General features: G+C 45.0%; 1 protein-coding gene across 1 annotated transcript in view; it reads left to right on the top strand.

The window, feature by feature from the left end:
• Positions 1 to 23503, top strand: part of rapgef2b (Rap guanine nucleotide exchange factor 2b) — a 116072-nt gene that overhangs the window by 55142 nt on the left and 37427 nt on the right. Inside the window, 2 exon segments of the mRNA XM_080465468.1 lie at positions 5908 to 5983; positions 8894 to 9061. Coding sequence (XP_080321594.1) covers positions 5908 to 5983; positions 8894 to 9061 — 244 coding nt within the window.

Raw genomic sequence — 23503 nt, 5'->3', positions numbered from 1 at the left:
ATATGAGCTAACGGCTAACATGCTAGCGATGCTAACTTGCTTCTGCCAACAAATGTGGAGTTGGCGAAGGTCAGTATTCTACAGAGTGCAGCTCTAGTTAAATAGAAAACTCTTCAACTGAACCTTCACAGTAGTAGTAGCCCCGTTTACATGGCGCTTCAAGTCAAAACGCATCATTTTTGAGTTCTCGTTTCAGAAAAGTTTTGCGTTTACACAGCAAAGTTTTGAAAAGGATGTCCGTCTCACGGTAACAGAAGAAACTCTGAAAACGTTGAGCCACTAGTTGGTGCTGTTGTTTGTTTTTGTAATGAAACCACACACACATGCAGCAGAGAACGATGAGCTGAAATGATGAAGTTAGCATTCCAGGCTATACGCTGTAAACATCAACAATGGAGCAACACAGACATTCTAGTGGACAGACTACCAGGTTGGATTATTATTACAGTTACTGTCAAAATAAAACTACCAAGTTGGATTATTATTACAGTGACTGTCAAAATAAAACTACCAAGTTGGATTGTTATTACGGTGACTGTCAAAATAAAACTACCAAGTTCCAGGAGAATATGGACTGGGAGTTTTGAAACGATGGAGGAAATTTTGTTTTGATTGTTTATCAACTGAGCATTTACATCATTTTCATTGATTTTGCCGTTTCAGTGGAAATGGATGTCGTTTCCAAAACGTTGACATGTAGACACGAAACTTTTCTGAAACAAAAACACAAAAACGACGTGTTTTCACTTGATATGTTTGTAATCTCTTTCTGTTTGCACCTTCCTGACAATGTTTACTTTTCAACCACAATTCAACTAAAAGATTAGATAAGAACCTTTACTGCTGTCAGATAATTTAATTTCAGTTTTTATGACCAACCTGAAGCACGAGTCCGTTCAGTGTGTCTCTCTGTAAGTCAGTGTACCAAGTGCTCCTATCATAGTATTCATGTGAACATTTCTAGTGCAGTTAGTGTTTCTTTCATCATTTGTTCAGAGTGTGTGACTCGTGTGAAAACCAGAACTGTGTTGTGAAGTTATTTTAAAGAGGTCTTGTATGACAACAGCAATTCAGTTTGGAACCACAAGACACGAGAACCTTGGCAGCGCTCCAGTTTCCAGTTAAATCTCAGAGTGGGAGAAAAGTGTGTGATAGTAAGAAAGTTTTACCAGAAGGGACGTCCACTCCTCCACAACACAGTGCAGCAGGAAGTGAGTCTACGCTGGAATGCTGGCTCATTGCACAGAAAGCGGGAGGGAAAGGGGGCAGAGCCACTGGACAGACGCTGAGCCACACACACTCTCACAGCCACACACTCCTGGACTCGCACACAGTGTGGTGTGTGTGTGTGTGTGTGTGTGTGTGTGTGTGTGTGTGTGTGTGTCGGTCGGTCGATATGCTGCAGTCCCACCGAGGCGTGTTTGAGGCACTTTCTCTGGACTAACGGAGAGGGAATCTTGGACTCGGACGGATCTCTGGTTCTCATCAGGTGTGTGTGTGTGTGTGTGTGTGTGTGTGTGTGTGTGTGTGTGTGTGTGTGTGTGTGTGTGTGTGTGTGTGTGTGTGTGTGTGTGTGTGTGTGTGTGTGTGTGTGTGTGTGTGTGTGTGTGTGTGTGTGTGTGTGTGTGTGTGTGTGTGTGTGTGTGTGTGTGTGTGTGTGTGTGTGTGTGTGTGTGTGTGTGTGTGTGTGTGTGTGTGTGTGTGTGTGTGTGTGTGTGTGTGTGTGTGTGTGTGTGTGTGTGTGCGCAGCTGCTCCAACATGTAAACACACTGGCTTCACTTCACGCCTGGAAACTCCTGCTTCTGGTTGAGGTTTGAAAAATCTCGTCTCCTCGTCTGGGAGCCGGTTGTAGTTTGGAATTCGAGGCATGACTTTGATGTTATTCCGGGTTTGTGTGTGTGTGTGTGTGTGTGTGTGTGTGTGTGTGTGTGTGTGTGTGTGTGTGTGTGTGTGTGTGTGTGTGTGTGTGTGTGTGTGTGTGTGTGTGTGAGGAGTACGCTGCCGGTGAAAGGGGTGTGTGCTTCATGTTTGGAGGGGTTACGCACAACTTCTGGCAACTTTGAAACCAAAACAAAGATGGAGCTCCTGCTGCGGGGAGAAAAATGTTGGAGATGACTGATAAAGGCTGTGACGACTGAGTGTGAGTGGGAAAAGTTGAGAGCAGCTAGAACAGTATCTTTCTCTCTCTCTCTCACTTTCACTCTCACTCTCTCACTCTTACTCTCTCTCTCTCTCTCTAAACTCTCCTCCGTTGCCCTTTTCTCCTCGCCCATTACAATGTCAGTGTCGTATTTTGGGAAGCAGAAGTCATGAGTCAATCACACATTCTCTGCCGCCCCGTCGACGTCTATTTCAGAAGTTGCAGGGGGCCAAAGGTTCACGCCGTTCATGCGCTCCGGCCGCTCTGTAACTCAGAGGAATTCCGTTTGTGTTTGCTCGGCGAGGGTCGGTTGGTCGGTCGGCTGCAGCTCTGACAGGATGTCGGCGAACGCTCCGAGCACTGATGCTGTTTTCATTGACTTCTGAATCAGTCCAGAGACTTCCGCTCACTGCCCCCCCCCCCCCCCCATCCCCCTCCCCCTCCCTTGCTGGACCTGAAAGTCTTGCATAACCGGGGAGTTTAATCTTTGCCCTCCTTATTGGTCTGGTAGGTTAAAGAAGCCGGCGTTCCCCCTCAGCACCAGTTAAACAGCTTATCAGAGCAGCGTTGCAGATTAGAGCCTGTGCCGGTTCACACAGACGGTGCAGTGGATCTGAGGCGACGGTGGCAGAGTGGAAGGCCGGTGATGCATGTGGAATGACATTCCAGACACCCGGCCGGTTGTATAACAGCAGGAATGCAGAGGAGACGTCTGTCAGTCAGCGCTCGGGGAGTTTCAATTAAAAAGCGAGATGCTGGCTGCCTGTCTGGAAGCAGCCAGTGTCTGATGACAGAACAGAGTCTGTCTGCCTGATCACATGTTGCGGCTCTGCATTAATGTAAAGGCTGCTTGGCTGATAGGAAGCAGCAAACAGGGTTTTTATGGCCGCTCCAAATTGACTTTGGGCTGTATTAGCACTGAAGGGCAGTTTCTTTTTCATAACGTCCTCCAAGTCATGTGTCCTTGGTCAACCCCAAGCAGCTTCCTATGGTGGACAAGCTCCTTCTATGGCAGCAATTAAGTGTGTTTGTTGTGCATCAGTGTGTAAGTATCCGATTCTGTCAAGCAGAAGTGGTAAAACGGGTCAAAAACTAGTAAACTCCCCTTCTTTATTATGTTATCGACCCGACATCAGGTGCAGATCGATGTTTGCTGGGATAAATACACACAGGGATCATTGTCATGATGGTTTTTTTTATTTAATTTTTTTTAAACTAAGTTAGTTCTAAAATGGATTAATGAGTGCAGATGACAGCCGTTATCCTCTTTCAGGACTCCTCCAGGACTTAAGTTATCAAGCTCAGGGTTTTTACCATTTAGCATGAAAACATCTGTCCATTGATTTAGGAGTGTGGTACATTTGAAAGGTTCCTGGTCCGAGTCCCGTTTGAAGACTTACAGAAACAAAATCTATGGTGCAAACTGAAAGGACTGAAGCTTATTGTTTGATATTTGTGCTCCTTGCTCGTCCATTTCTCAGCAGTATTACACTTAAATTCACCATTTGTTTTTAAGTATTTTGGGATTTTGCTCTTTTGTTGTATTTTTAAATTCCTGCAGAGTGAATCCTCGCTGACGGGAGATTATAAAGAGGCCAAGTGAAGATAATGATTTGTGAACAGTAGTTTACAGATTCATAGAGTTGCAGAGTGCCAGGAGCAGCAGGTTTATGTGGAAAGTGTGACAGTGATAATCTTTACTTGACGCTCTGTTGCAAAAGAGTTGCATACCTGCTGCAGCATCTGGCACCTTTCTTATCTCCTTCCTGTCGTCTTATCTGGCTCCGTAAGTATGTCAGCCAACGCACACTGCAGTTCTCAGGAAAGAAAAACACCAATCTTGCATCAACTGTCGGACCTGAATTCGTCAGCGCTGAATAATTCATGTGGAGTCGTCCGAGCGCAGACTTGTGCATCATTAGCGGAGGTAATAGAGTTTAAATATTTGCGTGGGCCAAACTCGTGTGCTAGGGATGATTGCTGCGGAGACGACCACTGCCCAGATCATCTTGAGCTCTGGAAGTGAGAGTCAGATGTTTATTTAAGGTATATATGCAGTTCCTGTTGTACATTAGTCATTTTGTTCTTCATAAATGCTGAAAGACTAGTCACGGTGCAGTGGAGGCTTTAATCTCCAAACAAGACACTTTTGTGTGAGGAGGAAAAAAAACAAACCCTCCCACCCCCTCGTACTCTCCACTTCTATAAATCCCTGCGTTAATATCCCACAGTGCCGGTGGCATTCGCCTCCTGTAAAATGGAGGATTGGATTACTGATGTCAGGAATGCAATGGAGTAACGTGATTGAACGAGTGCTGGTTTGGGTTCGGCGGCCTCGCGTCGCTCCTGATGCTGAACGGGTTGAATCGCTCTCCACCAGAAGCTCCACGAGATCAGAGCATTCATAGAAACACATCAAACGTTCCTCCTGGCTCCTGACAAATCATCTTCAAGGTGCCGGAGAATGGCAGCGTGTTTTTGTCCCGGTGAAAACGCTGAGTAAGCGCTCCGTGTTCGGCCCCGTGGTGGAATTCAGGCCCGTGTGCGTCGGGATGCAAGCAGAGTTGGAAGGCATCAAACAGAAGCTCAGGCAAAACAAACAGCAACAATCAGCATTAACTCCTTTGCCGCCGGCCAACCAGGCGCTCGGGCCGACTTTGATTTCACTCTCTGCTCCTCAGCGGTCGTCAAACATGAGAAAAATGTATGAAAAGTTGCTTGAATGATGAAGTTGTTTAAGAGAAATTGTCATTCTGGCACAGAAGCAGGCGGAAAGCCGACAAAAGATAGAAAGAAAACACACAAAAAAACCAACAAAAGGTTTGGAACGGAGGCATGAAGGGAAAAGCAAAGCCAGCGGAATTGACTAGAATATAAATAAAAGACACCACAAAGAATCCATTATTTGCTCTTTGCCCAAGTGGCAGGTAGACAATCGGTGCCACTTGGTTTTTTTAATCGCCGGCTGGTGTTTTATTCCAGAAGCGACCGAGCTGGAGCCACAACGTGTGGCCGCCAGCCCGAGGCTGCAGAGCGTTCAGGCCGTGCTGCAGATTGCGTCTGCTGGCGTTGGGCTGATTGATTGGAAACAGTCGCCTCGAGATTTACGAGGTGCAAAGTTGTAACGTCCAGAAGCTTCTAGACCACCTTTCAATATAACTTGAAGCAAAGTGACTCATTCTCCGTCATGAAACCTCGACTTTGATCTGAATGTAGAATACCACGACAGAAGATCGACGCACGGACCTGACAGCAGCCCAGAGTTTATCTTCTAACACAATGATGTGGGTCACATTCTGCACAGAATCATGTTAAACATAACAAACAAGAGAGTCCTTGTTCGGTCTCCACACTGAGGTGGAGCGTCGGACAAAAGCGTCATTCTTCAGCAGACCCTGGAGCTGGATCTCCTCATGCTCAGACTTTCCACGGCTGCCAGGCTGGCGGAGACGTTCTGGTCTTTTAATATTCCCCCGGTTCTTACTGTACAAGCTGTGACGTCCCGAAGTGGACTTTTCCAGAGGCGGGTGTTTCCCTTCAGGTGGGAGGAGCGCAGCTCAAAGGAGGAACTGTCCATTCACTGTTTTACACTCGAGCTCCATACTGGATGCTTAAGATGTTGGAGAGAGAGTCACCTACAGGCTGAGCCAACAGTTCACTGCGATTCACAGTCGAGACTTACACAAGTTCACAAAGCCACTCACTGACAGACCAGAAGCGATAAAACAGGTTGGACTCATTTGTCTTTTTTTTTCTCCTGTCGTAGTTTTGGGAAGCGATCAGCCGGCAGCCTGCGACGCGGCTGTGAGTGCATCGTCCTCGAACCCTCAGAGATGATTGTGGTAAGTCGGACAGATTGTCTCAACATGCTACGGTCAAAAACATCACCACACACACACACACACACACACACACACACACACACACACACACACACACACACACACACACACACACACACACACACACACACACACACACACACACACACACACACACACACACACACACACACACACACACACACACACACACACACACACACACACACACACACACACACACACACACAAATAGATTAAAATCTGATGCAGCGTAATGAAACACAAAGCCCAGATTTCCTTTACAAGCCATAATGCTCTGTCATTCATCAGCCAAATGCTGCTTTTATTTATTATTGTCGAGGCCAACAAACAAGACATTGCACACATTATAATGGAGCTCGAGGTTACCTGCCATTATCAGGTGTTAAACATCAACTATAACTACTTACTGCTCCGACCAGCGATATTTTGGTTATATGATATCCTTTGCTTTGCTTTCTTTAATCACAAATTTCGACTTGATGCAGTCTATGTAACTTTTGTTCTTTCTGTTATGGTTCCTACTGATGCTGCAAGTAGTGTTAATAGTATATTTACCTCTACTATTCTTATTATTGCTGCTATTGCTACCTTTCTCTCTCTATGTAATCTAATACTAGTTCTAATAGCGGCACCTTTTATAGAGTTTTAAACAGCAGTAATTATATTAAATGTAATATTTCCACTATTAGACCACCACTACTGCTGCTGCTACTACATTATTTGTACCTTTACAGAGGAAAACAACACAAATAGCAGAAACTGAAAGTGGAGTGATTCAGACGGTGTGTGTTGGAGGAATGAATAAAGCTGTGTAACTGCACTCACTGCCAACATTAAACAACATGCAGCTTACAAAAACTAACAAGGACCGACTGTCTCCACAATAATACTGCCACCTTAAAAATCGCACAAAGTGCATAAACTCAAACCCTCAACCAGCGTTTTCTCTCAGGAACAAAGGCAGCATATTGTCAGCTTTTTTTATTTTTATTTTTTATAGGGAAAACATCAAACATAACCTACATATTTGACAGGACACGGTGACAAATGGCGGGCTCTGCTGCTGCCAAAGCACATCTCCTTTTCATCTGTGCTGCTTTCCTGCTGTAGATCGGGGGGGCGTCTGTCAGGTCCCCCAATAATATCACACCAGCCTCTTCCTGCACTTTGTGGCCGTTCCCCGTTTGCTGGTATAGATTTCAAACTGCCTTCGTGATTCCAGCCGAGGGTTTGTGCTACAGGAGTGTGGATGCATATGGATTAAAGCTCGCTGCTTGAAGTGGAGAGACATTTATGCACACATGCAGAGCTGCAGTTACAAATATAAGCCAAAGAAGAAAGAATGATCTGCATGCTTCAACTCTCACACATTCATGCCTGTCGACGTTGTACAATTAGACACACAATCACACTCGCGGTCGCACTCGCACACGGCTCTGCTGCCGTTGTCATGGCAGCAGCTGGTAAGGCAGAGAGATTTTAGTGGTGTAATCCCAAAGGCTGTGAAATGTGAAGCAGCAGTGAAAGTAACAAGCCGGAGGAGAGGAAGAGGAAGAGGAGGAGGAGGAAGAATGGCCTGAAATGTAAAGGAGAAACTCCAATATGTCACCACAAAGCTGCATCACAGTGCTGCTGCTTTATTTCTTCTGTCTGTGGGATTTCTCTTCATTTGCACTTAATAATTGTTCAATTTCCACATCATCTCCCTCATTTTTCTCTACTGGAAAACACTGAGCCAGCTCTTGGTGATGCAGCCGACTCTCTTAAGACTGATTTCAGCTCTACGTTAGGTTCACATGTATACACCGCCATCAGTCTGTACTCTCAACCAGCAGATAGACGAGTGGAAAGATATAGAACTCTCTAGACCAGGGGCGTCAAACGTAAGGCCTGGCGCCCAAAACTGTCCTGCAAGAGGCTCCGATCCCGTCAAACCTCCATATAATTTTAAAACTTTCACATAAAACATTGATTTGTTTAGTTAAGTAGTAGAAACAACCCAACACTGACCCGAGCTGAGACATCAGTGATGCTGTCATGAAAGCTGTAGCTGCCTGGTTGCTATCAAACTAGCCTCAAAGCCGTGGCGTCAGGGCGAGTTTGTAAGAACTCCCAGAATGCAACGGCAGCAGAAGTCTTCCGGACATTTCACTGAATTTTGCACCAGAGGATTTCATTAAAAATGGCTTTATGTTAAGATTGGAGTCATTTTGTGTGAATATATATACATTTGCATCACGTATACTCTGCACCACAACAAAGAAATCGTTTACATTGAAATGTTATGAGAGTATTATTTTACCGGTCCAGCCCACTCGAAATGGAATTGCGCTGAATTTGGCCCCTGAACCGAAATGTGTTTGACACTTTTGATTTAAAGCAATAAGCAGGATAAAGTTTCACGTTCTCATTAGGCACAACAGGCTAGATTAAAATGTCCAAGTCACAGTTTGTTTTTGAATCTTAAATATTGTAGAATTGAATCAGGGTTAGTTAGAAAACTTTCTCCAGTTCATTCAACGCAGAAACGTGTGTTTGTCTTTTAGAGCTTGCGGTTTCAATCAGAGGCAGAGTAACTCCATCCAGCTCCTCTGTTTGTCTGCCTGTCAGTCCGTTTTCCCCCCACGCCGAGCTCTCTGCCTCCATCCCTCTCTCTCTTCCTCCCTCCCTCTCTTCTCGCGCTCCTTGACGTAGGTGTGCATCGTGCAGCCTACACACACTTCTATTTTTACGCAGTCGGAGGGGAGGGGAGCGGGGAGTCAGACGGGAGGAGGAGGATGCTGGGGATGGATGTTGGGAATGGGAGGGAGGTGTGAATGAAGATGAAGTCCGTCACTCCCCTTCTCTCTCTGCTCTGTCTCCCTCCGTCTCTCCTCACGTTTCCAGGTGGACTATATGGATGAAAATGAGGAGTACTTCCAGCGGCAAGCCTCGCACAGACAGTCCCGCCGGCGCTTCCGGAAGATCAACCAGAAAGGGGAGAGGCAGACAATCATCGACACCGTGGATCCGTACCCCACCGGGAAGCCGCCCATAGCCCGCGGTTACCACACGGTGAGCTGCAGCCTGGATTCTGTGTTTCCCCTTCGCTGTGTGGGTTCGCCGAGGAAACTCGCCGCGGCTTCGTTTGTGTGTCGAGCTCCTTCCTGCAGACGTGTCTTGTGCTCCGGCTTCACGTCGCTGCTGGAAATGTGTCTTTTCTTTTAGATGAACTTTGTGTTTCCTCTGTGTTTGGTGGCCTCACCTGACCTCCGGCTGTTGTTGTTGTCGTCTCGTCTTGTTTCCTGTGGACGGAGTCTCGTCCCGGTGCGCCTCACACTCTTCTCCTAATCCTCGTGTTGTGTTTAGTTATTGTCCCTCTGTGTTGCTGCTGCTGCCTTGTTGATGCTTTAGTAGTTTCAATGTTTTGTTTGCCTCAAATATTGTCTGTATTTGCGTTTTTTGTGGTCCACCTGCATAACGTGTAGAAAGTGCCAGGACATCCTTTGGAACATGTGCCAACTTATCTTGAACTGATGCTGCTGGTGCTTGTTTAGTTATAAAGCTCTGTGATGTGTCTAAATCATTAATCAGTTTCACTGTGATGCATCACTTTTGAGTTGAGGTTTGTTCAACGTGAAGCTGCTTTGGTTTTAAGTTTGAAAAAGATCAAATCTGTGGGTGAGAGAGAAGCAATGTTATCAAACCTCCGGAGCTCACTCGGTGTTGCAGCTTGTGGAAACCAGCTTGAGGCTACATTACCTGCTGTCAGCGCCTCACTCCAAACGACATGCCAACAGTTGAGTTTCATCTGCATCATGTAGAAGGCGGCTGTTTGCGAAGCACTACGTTGCTGCTCTGGACTGAATCTCCATCATTAGCTGAACCTTTTCAAAGACAACGATGAGAATAAGATTCAACATTTCAAGTGTGGATGAGAGGATACTGTCACAGGTTTGTTAGTTTTGGAGCTGTGCAGACAGGAAATGGAGGAAGAGAAAATGTCGTTTGGTAGTCAGATGGTCTCTTCTTTCACGAGTCTCACAGTTGTTCTATTCTCGTAAACTCATTTGCATATTCAACAGTAGTGCTTGTGTAATCGTGCACACTACTCACTGTACTAGTTACATGGGTTGTTTGTGTTGGAGGAACAGAAATGAATGTCGCTTGTGCACATCAGAGTTGGTTGATGGACTGGACCCCCCCCCCCCAACCGCCTTTCTTTTCCCTGGGAATAGGAAGCAAAGTGTTTTCACAGTAATGATGCAAATACCCAGCATGCTGCATCTGCACACACTTTTTCTCTGCATTCCCGTCGTTCCCGCCGCTCCCCCGGGTTTTTTCTTGGAACTGTTAAAACGGTGGGAAACGTTACGTGTCGTCCTCCTGCTGCCTCCCTGCAGCCCCGCCCCTCCCGCCTAAATATAGATGCGCCCTGTTTTTTGGATTCAAGGGACGGCGCTGAACTTTCTCATGGCCTGACGTCTGCTGTCACACACTCGGCTCCCCTCGCTCTAGCGCCGCTCCTCTGGGAGGCCCGGAGCGAGCGCGGCGGCGTGCAGCAGGCCCGATGGCGCTCCGCCTGACTGCACTTTAAAAGTACAGTAGAGGAAGGAGCCGAGTTAAACAGGAGTGCTGCTGCTGATGGAGGGGTGGAGGGGAAACTCTGAATCCGGGTGGATGCTAAGCTGACACAGCAGGTTAAACCTTTAGAACGCCAATGCACCGCTCAGATCCTCCTCCCGCCTTCCCCCAGGCGCTTTCAGGAGGCGAGAAATACATTGAGGTGGAAGTTGAAGAAAAGGAGCTCTCTGCAGCAGGAAAGGTTTTTATTCAGCTTCGTCACTGCTCTGAAGCAAACAAGGAAACTGTTCACTCATTCATCCATCCATGGCTTTCATGGACGAACATGCAAAGCGGGTGAATCTTCAGAAGCCGCTGGCTGTTTGTGTAACTTCTTTACCTTGTTTCCGAAATAATTTGTCACTAACAGTCTTGTCATGCGATGCCGGCGTTTTCTCCTCGCCGCTCGTGGACGTTTGTATTTTTAACTGAATTTGCTTCATTTGACTGATGGGAAAATTATTTCTGTTTGTATTTGGTGCTGTGAGGCAAAACAAACTGCAGACACAAAGCATGAGGAGGTAATATTTACCTATTTAACTATTTAAGACTAAATGAAGGCAATATTGTGGTGGAATGAATTGTGGAGAATTGTTTGTATGTTGTATTGATATTTGTGTGTCTGTAATGAGCCGTGTTTGTGCGTACTTGGATGATTTGTGTGTGCACCACAGAATTTGCATAATCACCTCCACTTCAAGTCAAATGGATTTCTCTCCTGTGCTCTAAACAGCGTTTCTCTGCCCTCATTTTGGACTGGCAGGCTCACTCCACTTCCACTGTATCTCCAGTCTACACCGAGTAGAACTGCAGCAGTGATTTCAGGCAGGATGTTCAGAGGTTTGAGAGTCAACACTGGGGGCAAAAACAACACAGAATTGGTTATTACTCACTTATTTTGCTCGACACATCCAAATCTGCACCAATATTAGAAAAATCAGTAATGTGTGTGTATGAATCGACATATATATATATACACTACCCGGGCCAGGTACACCTTGCTGGTACCGTGTTGGACCCCCTTTTGCCTTCAGAACTGCCTTAATCCTTCGTGGCATAGATTCAACAAGTAACTGGAAACATTCCTCAGAGAGTTTGATCCATATTGACATGATAGCATCACGCAGTTGCTGCAGGTTTGTCGGCTGCACATCCAGGATGCGAATCTCCCGTTCCACCACATCCCAAAGGTTCTCTACTGGATTGAGATCTGGTGACTGTGGAGGCCATTTGAGTACAGTGAACTCATTGTCATGTTCAAGAAACCCGTCTGAGATGATTGGTGCTTTATGACATGGCGCGTTATCCTGCTGGAAGTAGCCATCAGAAGAGACTGTGGTCATAAAGAGATGGACTTGGTCAGCAACAATACTCAGGTAGGCTGTGGCGTTGACACGATGCTCAATTGGTACTAAGGAGCCCAAAGTGTGCCAAGAAAATATCCCCCACACCACGACACCACCACCAGCAGCCTGAACCGTTGATACAAGGCAGGATGGATCCATGCTTTCATGTTGTTAACGTCAAATTCTGACCCGACCATCCGAAAGTCGCAGCAGAAATCGAGACTCATCGGACCAGGCAACGTTTTTCCAATCTTCTATTGTCCAATGTTGGTGAGCCTGTGGGGATTGTAGCCTCAGTTTCCTGTTCTTAGCTGACAGGAGTGGCACCCGGTGTGGTCTTCTGCTGGTGCAGCCCCTCCGCCTCAAGGTTCCAGGTGTTGTGCGTTCAGAGATGCTCTTCTGCAGACCTCGGTTGTTACAAGTGGTTATTTGAGTTACTGTTGCCGTTCTATCAGCTCCAATCAGTCCGGCCATTCTCCTCTGACCTCTGGCATCAACAAGGCATTTGCACCCACAGAACTGCCGCTCACGGGATATTTTCTCTTCTCTTCGGACCATTCTCTGTAAACCCTAGAGATGGTTGTGCGTGAAAATCCCAGTAGATCAGCAGTTTCTGAAATACTCAGACCAGCCCGTCTTGCACCAACAACCATGCCACATTCAAAGTCACTTAAATCACCTTTCTTCCCCATTCTGATGCTCGGTTTGAACTGCAGCCGATCGTCTTGACCATGTCTACATGCCTAAATGCATTGAGTTGCTGCCATGTGATTGGCTGATTAGAAATTTGCGTTAACAAGCAGTTGGACAGGTGGACCTAATAAAGTGGCCAGTGAGTGTATATATAGATATATATATATATATATATATATATATATATATCCTACCGCTACTAACGCCGTCCGCTATCCTTGGCGCTGCATTATATCCTGAAATAGCTAATGCCTGTAGCAGCGTCGGCCTCCGCAGTTGATGAGAAGTTGTTCTTCAGCGCCGAGGTCACACAGCGTCGGCAAACAGCTGTGTGTGCTCCTTTATCCCCGAGCAACACATCAAACCCGCCCAGTCGCTGCGAGAGGCTCGGCTTAATAGCTGAAATATAGAAGTAATGCTAACCCGGAGCTGAAGGTCCCGGTGGGACTGCTCACACACACCCACACACATATAGCCGCCGCCACAATCCCTACAGCGGAAAATATTATGAGGATGAAGGGAAGGGTAGTTGTCCCTCAGAGTTCTAACATAGTGCAGGTAGAACCGAATAAACGGATGTAGAACAATTTTCATGCAAATTATTAATCAATGTTTGGAAAACGTCCACCTTTGGAAAAACTTTAGTTGCAGTCGTGTGTGTGTGTGTGTGTGTGTGTGTGTGTGTGTGTGTGTGTGTGTGTGTGTGTGTGTGTGTGTGTGTGTGTGTGTGTGTGTGTGTGTGTGTGTGTGTGTGTGTGTGTGTGTGTGTGTGTGTGTGTGTGTGTGTGTGTGTGTGTGTGTGTGTGTGTGTGTGTGTGTGTGTGTGTGTGTGTGTGTGTGTGTGTGTGTGTGTGTGTGTGTGTGTGTGTGTACATAGATATATATAAATATATCTATGTATATATATATATGGAGAGAGCCATTAGCTGATGAGCTTTCAAATCTGTCCAATGCATTTCATCAAATAATTCTCCTCTATATTTGTCAACTGTAACAGCACAGAGATTGAGGAAGACACTGTTTGCTTTTATACATATTAATGATTATTACATGTTTATGATGGATAACAGTCATCATAGGACAAACAGGGAGTAAACTAATTATTCAATTTCTGTTTCACTCAATTTATCGTCTTTATGATTTTAGAGGCAGATGCACGCACACAGTTATTCTCAGTGTAAAGAGGCCAATCAATCTCATGAAGCCTGCATGTGGATTGTGTGAAGAAGCTTTATGATTGAGTGAAAACCTTCATTGTTATGATCATTTTTATTCTTTTTTTTTTTATAGAATTTAGAATTCATATAGATTTGATCAGATTCTTCTTTCTTCACATTCATGATCACCCTGTGTCGGGCCACACTTCCATACATATTCTTGTGGACACAAGATTCTCTTAAAATAAGTATCTTATTTGAATTATCACCTGAACAGGTTGTTTTAATAGGTTTTGATTTATCAGTTGTAAATTACCTGAGAAAAGTAGTGTTACTCTTCACCACTCTCACTAACTTCTTTATTGACTAAAAAAAAGATTTATTGGACGATTATCTCAGCGACTCACGGTGAGTGATTTCAATTTGGCAGAATTGTCGTTGAATCTGGAGTTTTGATGGTACACAGGGAAACATTTTCTATTACAATGAGCTGGGAGTACTCACAACATTAAAGTCTTGTGCTAATAGTGAGTTTGTGGGTTTGAAATAGCATGGAAATCCTATTAAAACACCAAAATGTTGACTTCACTGCAGAAGAAACATGATTTGTATCAAGCTACCTAAATGAATCCTGATTATGGGAATAGAAACTCAGGTTAAGTGGAAAAACTGCATGAATGTGACGTTAAAACCTGAAATAAAGGCAGAACAAGAGAAAGAAGTTTAATTTTAATCAGCTCAGATAAAGCTGCCCTGCTGCAGGTACTAAATAGGAGACAAGTTAAATAAATACAGTAAAACATTTGGTGCAATTCTTGGGGAAAAAAGGATGAAAATGACAATAAAAAGTAAAAGGAAGTCCGTGTCAGACGCACAGGACGCTGCAGTATCCAACATCTTGACCTTCTGTGTTGGTTTTGGCTTCGTCCTCATGAAGAGAAATGAATTGACCTTTTCTGTATTTCTAAGGTGAAAAATGGCCGTTTTGGCTTCACTGCTGCTCTTTTTTACCGTCAGTCACTGATCAGTCAGTCACTGATCAGTCAAACACTGATCAGTCAAACACTGATCAGTCAAACACTGATCAGTCAGTCACTGAAAGCCTCTGGGCGACGGTACTGGACACTTTCAAGTCAATAAAATCTTAAACAATAATAATTCACTAAAATCTAGCTTTTTTTAATATGCGGATGTTTGCAGTTTGCTCTGATTGGAAACACAGTTGGGAAATTTCTGGCTGTGAAAAGAGAAGGAGAGACATTTAAAATGCATTTGAGGGCAGTGAAAGAGGACAGTGTTTAGGATTCAACACATGCCTCCTGTGTGCTCACAGCAGTGACTTGACACTTGTGTGCCTTGTTCAGAACTCACACACACACACACACACACACACACACACACACACACACACACACACACACACACACACACACACACTCTGTCTTTCCATATTCTCCCTCATAATCTCCATTTCTCAGCCGCTCTCGGTTTTGCACTTTATCTCTCGCGCTATCTGCGGCTCTAATATCATCAGATTTCCCCTCTGATCTCTCACACAGTCACTCAGCTGCTCACTTAACGTCTCTCAGTCCGTCACTCGCTCTCAAATCAAATGTGGACGGATCTGGAGCCGGTTTTTAACCCCGCCCCCAGGGTTTACCCAGCGGGGCATTCGAGGCCCCAAACAGATGTTGTATAATTATACAGACTGCAGGAGGCCGGCGATCAATACTGCTTTAACTCTTCAGTCCACCGGGTGGCCTGCTGGTTACTGAGGCCGCACTGTAATCAGAAGGTCGCAGGTTTAATCCCAAACCGCCACCGTGGGCGCCGTCGGAGCGTCCTTCACGCTGACATTGCTCATCCGTCTGCAGACTGGCTTCTAATTGCTTCAAGACATATTTGGACGAGCCACCGTGTCTGAAAAGAACCGTGTTGATATTTGAAAGCAGGCGTCCGCCAGCTTGTGGAGAAGTTTCTCCTTTACCTGCATGTTGGAAACCGTTTGATAGTTTTATGTTGAAATAAAACAAAGAAAACTGCTTTCTGTTTACTAAAGTTGAGCCTGACACGCACGGCAGTCTTTCATATAAACTGATTCTGTCTTTATACTAACTAACTTGGTGAATCGTCTCATGCGGAGTGCTCACAGCTCTTGTCTGGTTGACTGATGGATTCACCCTCGTTCAGTGATAGTTTTGTTTCCAGTTATTAGATCAGTGATTCCCAACCTGTTTTAGTGAATGTAAAACAGTTCAAATGATGGATGACAATCAGGAAATATGACCTTTTCCAGGAGGGGCACTGTAAGCAGCTCTAAACTAACCTCAAACAAACCCAGGAAAACAAACATACCACCTGCAGACTCCCCTCAGAAGGTTGACGATAGTAGTAGAAGTGCTGGTCAGGAAGAAATGTCATGTTTTCCTCAAATCTCCTGCACAACGTCACGGCCCTGCGGAAGAAGTGAGGATGTTTGATTTAATTAAAAAAAAACAAAAAAGGAAACGCCACTGGAATGAGGCAGGAGCTCGTGGCCTCGTGATGTTTAAGGTAATTCAAAAGGTTTTAAAGTTAATTTAGAAAATAGAAGCTGACATAACACACAGCATCGTATAATTGGACCCTGACACTCAGGTGTGTGTGTGTGTGTGTGTGTGTGTGTGTGTGTGTGTGTGTGTGTGTGTGTGTGTGTGTGTGTGTGTGTGTGTGTGTGTGTGTGTGTGTGTGTGTGTGTGTGTGTGTGTGTGTGTGTGTGTGTGTGTGTGTGTGTGTGTGTGTGTGTGTGTGTGTGTGTGTGTGTGTGTGTGTCCTTGGCGAAGAGCTTAGAAAAAGTAGAGTTTTTAACCTTGAAGAGGAATTAATCTGCAGCGTGTCGGAGGATTTCTAGCTTGATCTAATCTTTGCTTTCAGTCAGAATAAACTTTGCAATAAGTTGCGTCGTCTCTGAATTTTTTTCAGGTTCTGTTGAAGTTTCAAGCAGAAGTTTTCCTCCCTTGTTTTCATTTTAACAAGTTTTCACCTTTAAAGCTTCCCTCCTCCTCCTCATCCCACATGTTTGATAACTTTCATCTCTTCTTCTTCTCTCCACGGCTCGCTCCCTAACTCGGCTTCCAGGAATGCATTAAACCTCAGGTACTGTACCTACTAACACTGTTGTCTGTTTACTGTGTGTGTGTCTCTTCTGCTTTGTGTGTGTTAGCTATGTGTGTGTGTGTGTGTGTGTGTCTAGTTTTAGCTGCTGGTAGACATCCTAATAAATACCCTACATTTGCCGGCACCAGGGCCGTTAAAGACGAGCGGGGGAAGCCTGGTTGTATAAGAGCAACAGGAATTGAATTCTGTTGATAAAAATGCTTCCATTGACGTTATCCTGCGTCTGATCTGGAAAATAAGCATGGCGGAGTGCGGACGAGACTCGTTACGTCGCAGCCGATGACAGAGAAACGATAAACATCACTGCAGGACGGCTCACGGGCCTGTAAACTGAGATAATGGGAACAATTTAACTGATTGAGGTGCCTCTCTCTGTTGATGTGCTTGATAATGGTATTGACTCTCCCTCGGGCTCCTGGGATTATTATGATCCTCCGCTGTGGGCGTGGTTCTGCCGGGCTCCGCCTCCCCGCTGACGACCGATGATGCAGTTAAGTGTTTGAATCCAGCGACTCTGGATAACGTCTGTGGTTTGAAGTCCTGTTGATGTCCTGCTTCAGAGCAGAAGTGTCTGATGTGGCCGAGCAGATCAGAGCCGCGACCTGCTGATGAATGCAGAGGGAACAAACCCGCTGCTCTAAAGCCCCGCGCCTATTTTTAGAAACCGTCCTTTGTGGCAACCTGCTCTGCTTCAGATACAAAAGCCCCGGTTTTGAATAGACATTGTGCAGGAGCTGCAGCGGTGGAAACAGAGAGGCTCTCCTTTCATTTGTCTCCTCGCTCGCCTCCTGCATTCTTTCATCTCTGCTGCATGAAATCGACTGAAACATTCACCTGGTGTCGCCTGACGAACAGGAGTCGAACCAAACCCGTCTGAATATCCATCCCTTCATCTCAGTCAGGGTTTGGATCCCAGCTGACCGGTGATGGCAGGATACAGTCCTGACAGGCCGTCAGTCCATCACAGGACAAGCAGAGAGACTCAGACTTCCTCCTGCCGCGTCGCAGCTGGCAGAGCGGATCTTCTTCCAATCTCACCGGTGGCAGTTCAATCCCCCTAATCCCGCCCCGTCCAGGTTTCATGGTGGAAAAATGTGCTGTACAAGTAAAGTCCATTTACCGACGGGCAGTTTATAGTCACCATCTCCTTTTTTTTTTTTGCCTGTCAAGCTCGATTTGGGGCCCGTTTACACGTGAAAACATGAAACTTTCGTAGCATTTTGTTGGTGTATTTACACGACAACAGTGCTCGGAGTCAATGAAAATGCAGCGCCCCCTAGTGGCCCTACATCATTTTTAATGGTTCTGTTATTTTCAAAACATGGCTGTGTGAATATTAAACTTTGCTGAAACAAACACACAAAAACGAAGCAGTTTTTACTTCAAGCGTTGTCGTGTAAACGGGGCCTCAAACCGGAGATCCTCATGCTGTGATTCAGCAGTGCGAACCACTAAACCAGGATAAAGTCCTCACTGATAAGAACAATAGTTATGTCTTTAAAATGGGTTCATTAGATGAAAATATGTGAATCTGATCTTATACTTTAAGTAAATTCAGTATTTACAGCATTTCTCTGTTTCAATGTGGTAAAATAACAAATTTGTAGACTTTTTAAATTTGTTTCCGTCGAGCAGAGTGAGTGAGCACTTTGTTCGCTGAATTGAAAACTCATTTCTCTCTCGGCAAACAGGACCAACAGTGTTTGTAGTTATTTTCAGCTAAAAATCAAAGGTTTGATGGAAATAGAAGAGATATTTTTGGGCAGAGTTCATCCCTGATGAGGGATAAGATGGCGACTCGTTTCACTGCTGCTGATAAAACAACAGGTTTACTGACGTTTCATGTGTGTTTCCTGTCGGTTCTGACATTCAGAGACCTTTGTGAAGTCTTGTGGAAAAGCTTGGCAGGTGACATTTATTTGGTTGATGATGACTCTGCGTGATGAAGGATAACGCTGCTGCTTTTTATTACCATTATTACTGCGCCACTTTGTGTTTTGATGGAAATCCATCCACGCTGTGGGATGCAGGAGTGTTTAGTGCTGAGGTGCGAATGCTGAATGAGATGTTGATGTCCACGTCTGGGCTGCTTCTCTGGGTGAAAAACCAGGTGAAACGTGTCCTGGATGAGTCTAAAAAATTTGATTTGTACAGATTATTGCTTTGAAAACAGATGATTTTGTGTCAAACTGTTACATTTAAAAGCTGCTGGCTCAGGTTTGAACAGTGGTCCTCAAGGTTATAGCTCCTTACGTAAAGTCGTCCGTCGTAATTGCCCGTTAAACTGTTAAAGACGATATCAGTTATCACATTAAATTCCACAAGGGCAGTTATTGGTTGGCCACAGATCCATTTGTAGCTGACTTCAGCCACCTTGCAGCAGATGAAATGGTAAAAGCACAACCCTGTTCCTCCTGCTCCTCCTGCTCCCCCTGTTCCTCCTGCTTCCTCCTGCTTCCTCCTGCTCCTCCTGCTTCCTCCTGCTCCTTGCGCTCCTCGCCATCAGATCGTTTTATCAGTCTCAGAATAAAGGCTGTGTGACGCTGCTGCAGCCTGGAGGATGTGCTCGCTTTGCACAGTAATCTCTCCTTTAATCCTTTTGCAGAAATTGGCTCCACCAATCACACTTTAACATCATATTGTGCTTTATAGACTCTCTGGATCACATTAGACCGCACACGTGAAGCTAATGGAGTTCAAGGCCGAGCGTTGGCCCTCATTCTTCATGCTGCACAGTTTAACACGTGTTAAAACGCTCAGTGTGGGTATGAAGGGCTGCTTGTGAGTCTGTAATGAGATTATGAATACTTATTGTGTGTGTGTGTGTGTGTCGCCTGGATTTTATTGTTGACCGATTATTTCACAATTCAGGGTTTTCATGCCCTGAGTTCTGACTGGCAGGCTGCAGGTGCTGTGTGTCCTGAGCCATACGGTCGTCGTAACACTGAGTAACTCAGTAGCACGGCTTAGTAATTTCATACTTAACTGAATTTGACATTTCGTGACAAAAGTGAACCTGCAAGTCCGGTCGAAGGGTGAAAAATGTACCTACAAAGTCCACTTCACCTGGCTGAATTTTAAGATTCAGATAAAGAGACACAGAAGACGGACTTTAGTTTGACTGTATGGTTAAATATTTCCTCGGGGGGGAATCGTGGCTGCAGTGACTGAGTGACTGAGTGACCGACTCTCCCCGTTAAAAGATTTCCGGTTCATAACCTTCCCGTTAGTCTATAACCCGAATCGGAAACCTTTTGTTAATAATCAGCTTCTCCCTCTGTAGCCTCCTCTTTTCATTGGAGCAGATGCAGGAGTCGACAGATGTTTTGCCCCCCGTGAACCTACATGTGTAATCTTTCAGCCGTGCCCGGCTGCGTTCGAGGCTGCCGAATGATTTTCAGGTGACAACAGCTTGAAAGATGAAATAATCCCCCGGGCTGCAGCTATGAAAATGGAGTCTCTTATTAGATCATCCTTCTGGTTGTAACAAAGCTATTTAGAGGCGGCGTAATGGAACCGACGTGAAGGACTGATGCTGTGTTCAGTCTTCAGGAGGCCTGCAGGCAGACTCGCTGAGCGAGGACAGACTTGGCGATGAATCAGAGTTTCAGGCCGGGATGGCCGCCGCGCAAGAACAAGAAGAAAAGTACAAAACATTCAAGCTTGAATTTTCTGGTCGTTTCACTCGTTTGTTTCAGGAGGTTTGTTTGCTGTGAATCGATGTATTTTAAGTTCCGTTCACACGACAAGGTTTCTTTACTTTTTGTGCTTTCCTTTGAGTTTCTGTGATTGAACAATAACCTGTAATATTATTTTTCAATTCTTAACAAGAAACACACATGATCTTCTCACCAAGTCTCCAAGATTTCTGTCCAATAAGTTCAACCTTTAGTTCTCCACATATTTGTGTCTGTCTGATTGTTCCATTAATCATTAAATTGACTGAGCATTATTTGGAGAATCGAACTTAAAACTATACAGTTTTGAGGAAATATCTCAGTCTAATCTGAAGATAAAACTCAAACCAATCAATTCTTTTAACCAATAAAAACTCTTTAATTTCATTTTAATATCTCAGACTGGACAAATATTCCCTCCCAGTCTTAAAACTATAAATGCTTTAAGACTATAACCTTTGTAATAAATGTTCCCTTCATCTGGTAATGATGGTCCAGAGCAATGAAACATATTGCACCTTGAGAATGAAGATAAAGTACGACCGCGTCCGTTCTCATTGAATTAAATTCATTTTGCTCCGGTGAGACTTTTCGAATGTATTCGTGGTGCGTTTATTGAGAGCCGAGGTCAGCGAGGTGAGATCAGTCATCTGCAGTGAAAGCAGCTCTGCAGGTTGAAATAATGAAGCTATTTTATTGAATTGGCTCGTCTGTCACCTCCAACTAGATTTCTGTGAAGAGAGAAACTTAACTGCAGCCGACGATCAAGAACACGAAGGTTCGTAATCCTGCAGGTTTTTAACGAGATGCAGAAATTAATATCAAGCGTCATAATGCAGCTTCACAACACGATGTTTCTGTTCCTTCAGTTTACCTTTAAATTCAAACCTTTCATTCTAACAGCAGAGTTCATTACGTGACGAGTTCTGTCTGTGTTTTATGCAGGAAATATCGTTCAACGACACCGTCGTGTTAAAATACTCAATCTACACATTTTTAACGAGTGAACTATGAAAGGTTAACTTGATTTAAATTCATGTGAAAGTCAAAATGTGAGATTCCAGGTGAGAAAATGAAAAGTTAAGTTGGTTGACTGAAGCTCAGAGCTGATTGCTTTTCTTTGCTCTGTGTGTGTGTGTGTGTGTGTGTGTGTGTGTGTGTGTGTGTGTGTGTGTGTGTGTGTGTGTGTGTGTGTGTGTGTGTGTGTGTGTGTGTGTGTGTGTGTGTGTGTGTGTGTGTGTGTGTGTGTGTGTGTGTGTGTGTGTGTGTGTGTGTGTGTGTGCGCGCACCACCCAACAGTGTAATGAGGTTTTTATTGCTTTAATGCTCCACATCAGCAGGCACAGCCCCCCCCCCCACCCCCCCGGGTTCACAGACTGTTTACTGATGGCAGCTGTGGCCCCGCCCCCCCGTTCACCTCCTGCATTTAGCTCATGATTCACTCAAACACCGGTGTGTTAAAACGTTCTCCTCAGGTGATGTCGTCCACGTCGTGAGATCAATGCTCCTGATTAGTCGGTGAAAAAAATTAATAATTGGCCTGTTTGTTCCTGGAGAGATTTAAAAGCGGGGGTGGGCGGTGGTCCGGTGGGAGGCGGGTTAGGTGGGGGGGAAGATATTCCCTCGATGCAGCGGTGATGTAATGATGCCCCCGGCCCTCCTCCTCCTCCTGATAATTGTTGGAGGCATTAATGACCGAGCTGCACAGCGGAGCACCTGAGCTTCTCTTTCTGTTGTTGTTGCCCCGGCTCGGGGCATTAGAGGTGATGTCATAGTGTCTCGATCCCCCTACCCCCCCGCCTCCCCCATCGCTGTGACTGGAGCAGTGCCAGAAAGCAGCTGGTAGTACACTCGCTGCTTTCGAGGCATTGTCTAGAGCCAGTCTGCAGACATTCCTCTTCTCAAGTCTTTGTTTTCCTTTTCCCCTCCTGCTTGTTTTGCTTTGGCGCTTTGCATCTTTCCACTGCTGGGATCTGATTAACGGTTAAAGATCTGATAATGTGCTACAAGTCCCGTTAACATGGTTCTCACTTCATGGGTTTTTATCTGCACGTCTCAGTGGAGCCGATGTTAAAGCAGGTTGTTTCACCTCTCGTCATTCACTTGACATCTACTGTTTACGTTGTTTACCTCCGGCTCACGACTTCACACTGAACTCCGCCGCAAGAGCAGAACATCTCCTCTTATTCTAGTTCCAGGGCGTCGAACATACATAAGGCTACGGGCCAAAACCGGCCTCCATCGGGCTTCAGTCTGCTTAGTATCCAAGAAAACATTGAATTATTTTAACAGAATTTCATGCCGTCAGGGTGAGTTTGTAAAAAGCTCTACATATATATATATATATATATATATGTCAGCTGTAGGAGAAGTTTGCACCACAAGGTTTCATTAAAATTCCCTTTATGTTGAGATTGGAGTGATTTTCTGTGGTAAATGTTTCACAATAAAGTGTTTGATGCCATTGTTCTGAGCCAGTCTGCTCTGTATACATGCAGGAGTCACAGTTTAGTTTTGAGTGCACTCGTGAAACTTAAATTTCAGTCCAGCAAACATATTTACATCTCATGCTATTTCTTTCTGTTGTTGTTGGTACGATGTGAAAGCAGTTATTGAAAGCTTCTCTTATAAACGGCCTGAAATCTTATTAAAACTGTATTTCTGCAGTTTTCTGAAAAGAATTCATCTTTTTCTCTGGACTAAACAATCATATTGACAGAAAAACAACCGTGGTGATGAGACAGAAAGGAAAATGAATGCTGGCAACTCTTCCAGAGGTTTAAATGATAATTAAATGATAATCCAAAGAAATGAAGGAGAAAAGTCAAACCTCCTGTTTTTCTGCTTCGTGTGTTATTAAGTGTG

The sequence above is a fragment of the Lipophrys pholis genome (assembly GCF_963383615.2).
Source record: "Lipophrys pholis genome assembly, chromosome: 6".
NCBI lineage: Eukaryota > Metazoa > Chordata > Actinopteri > Blenniiformes > Blenniidae > Lipophrys > Lipophrys pholis.
The sequence above is the reverse complement of the archived record's forward strand: the minus strand, read 5'-3'. Positions and strand labels throughout refer to the sequence as shown.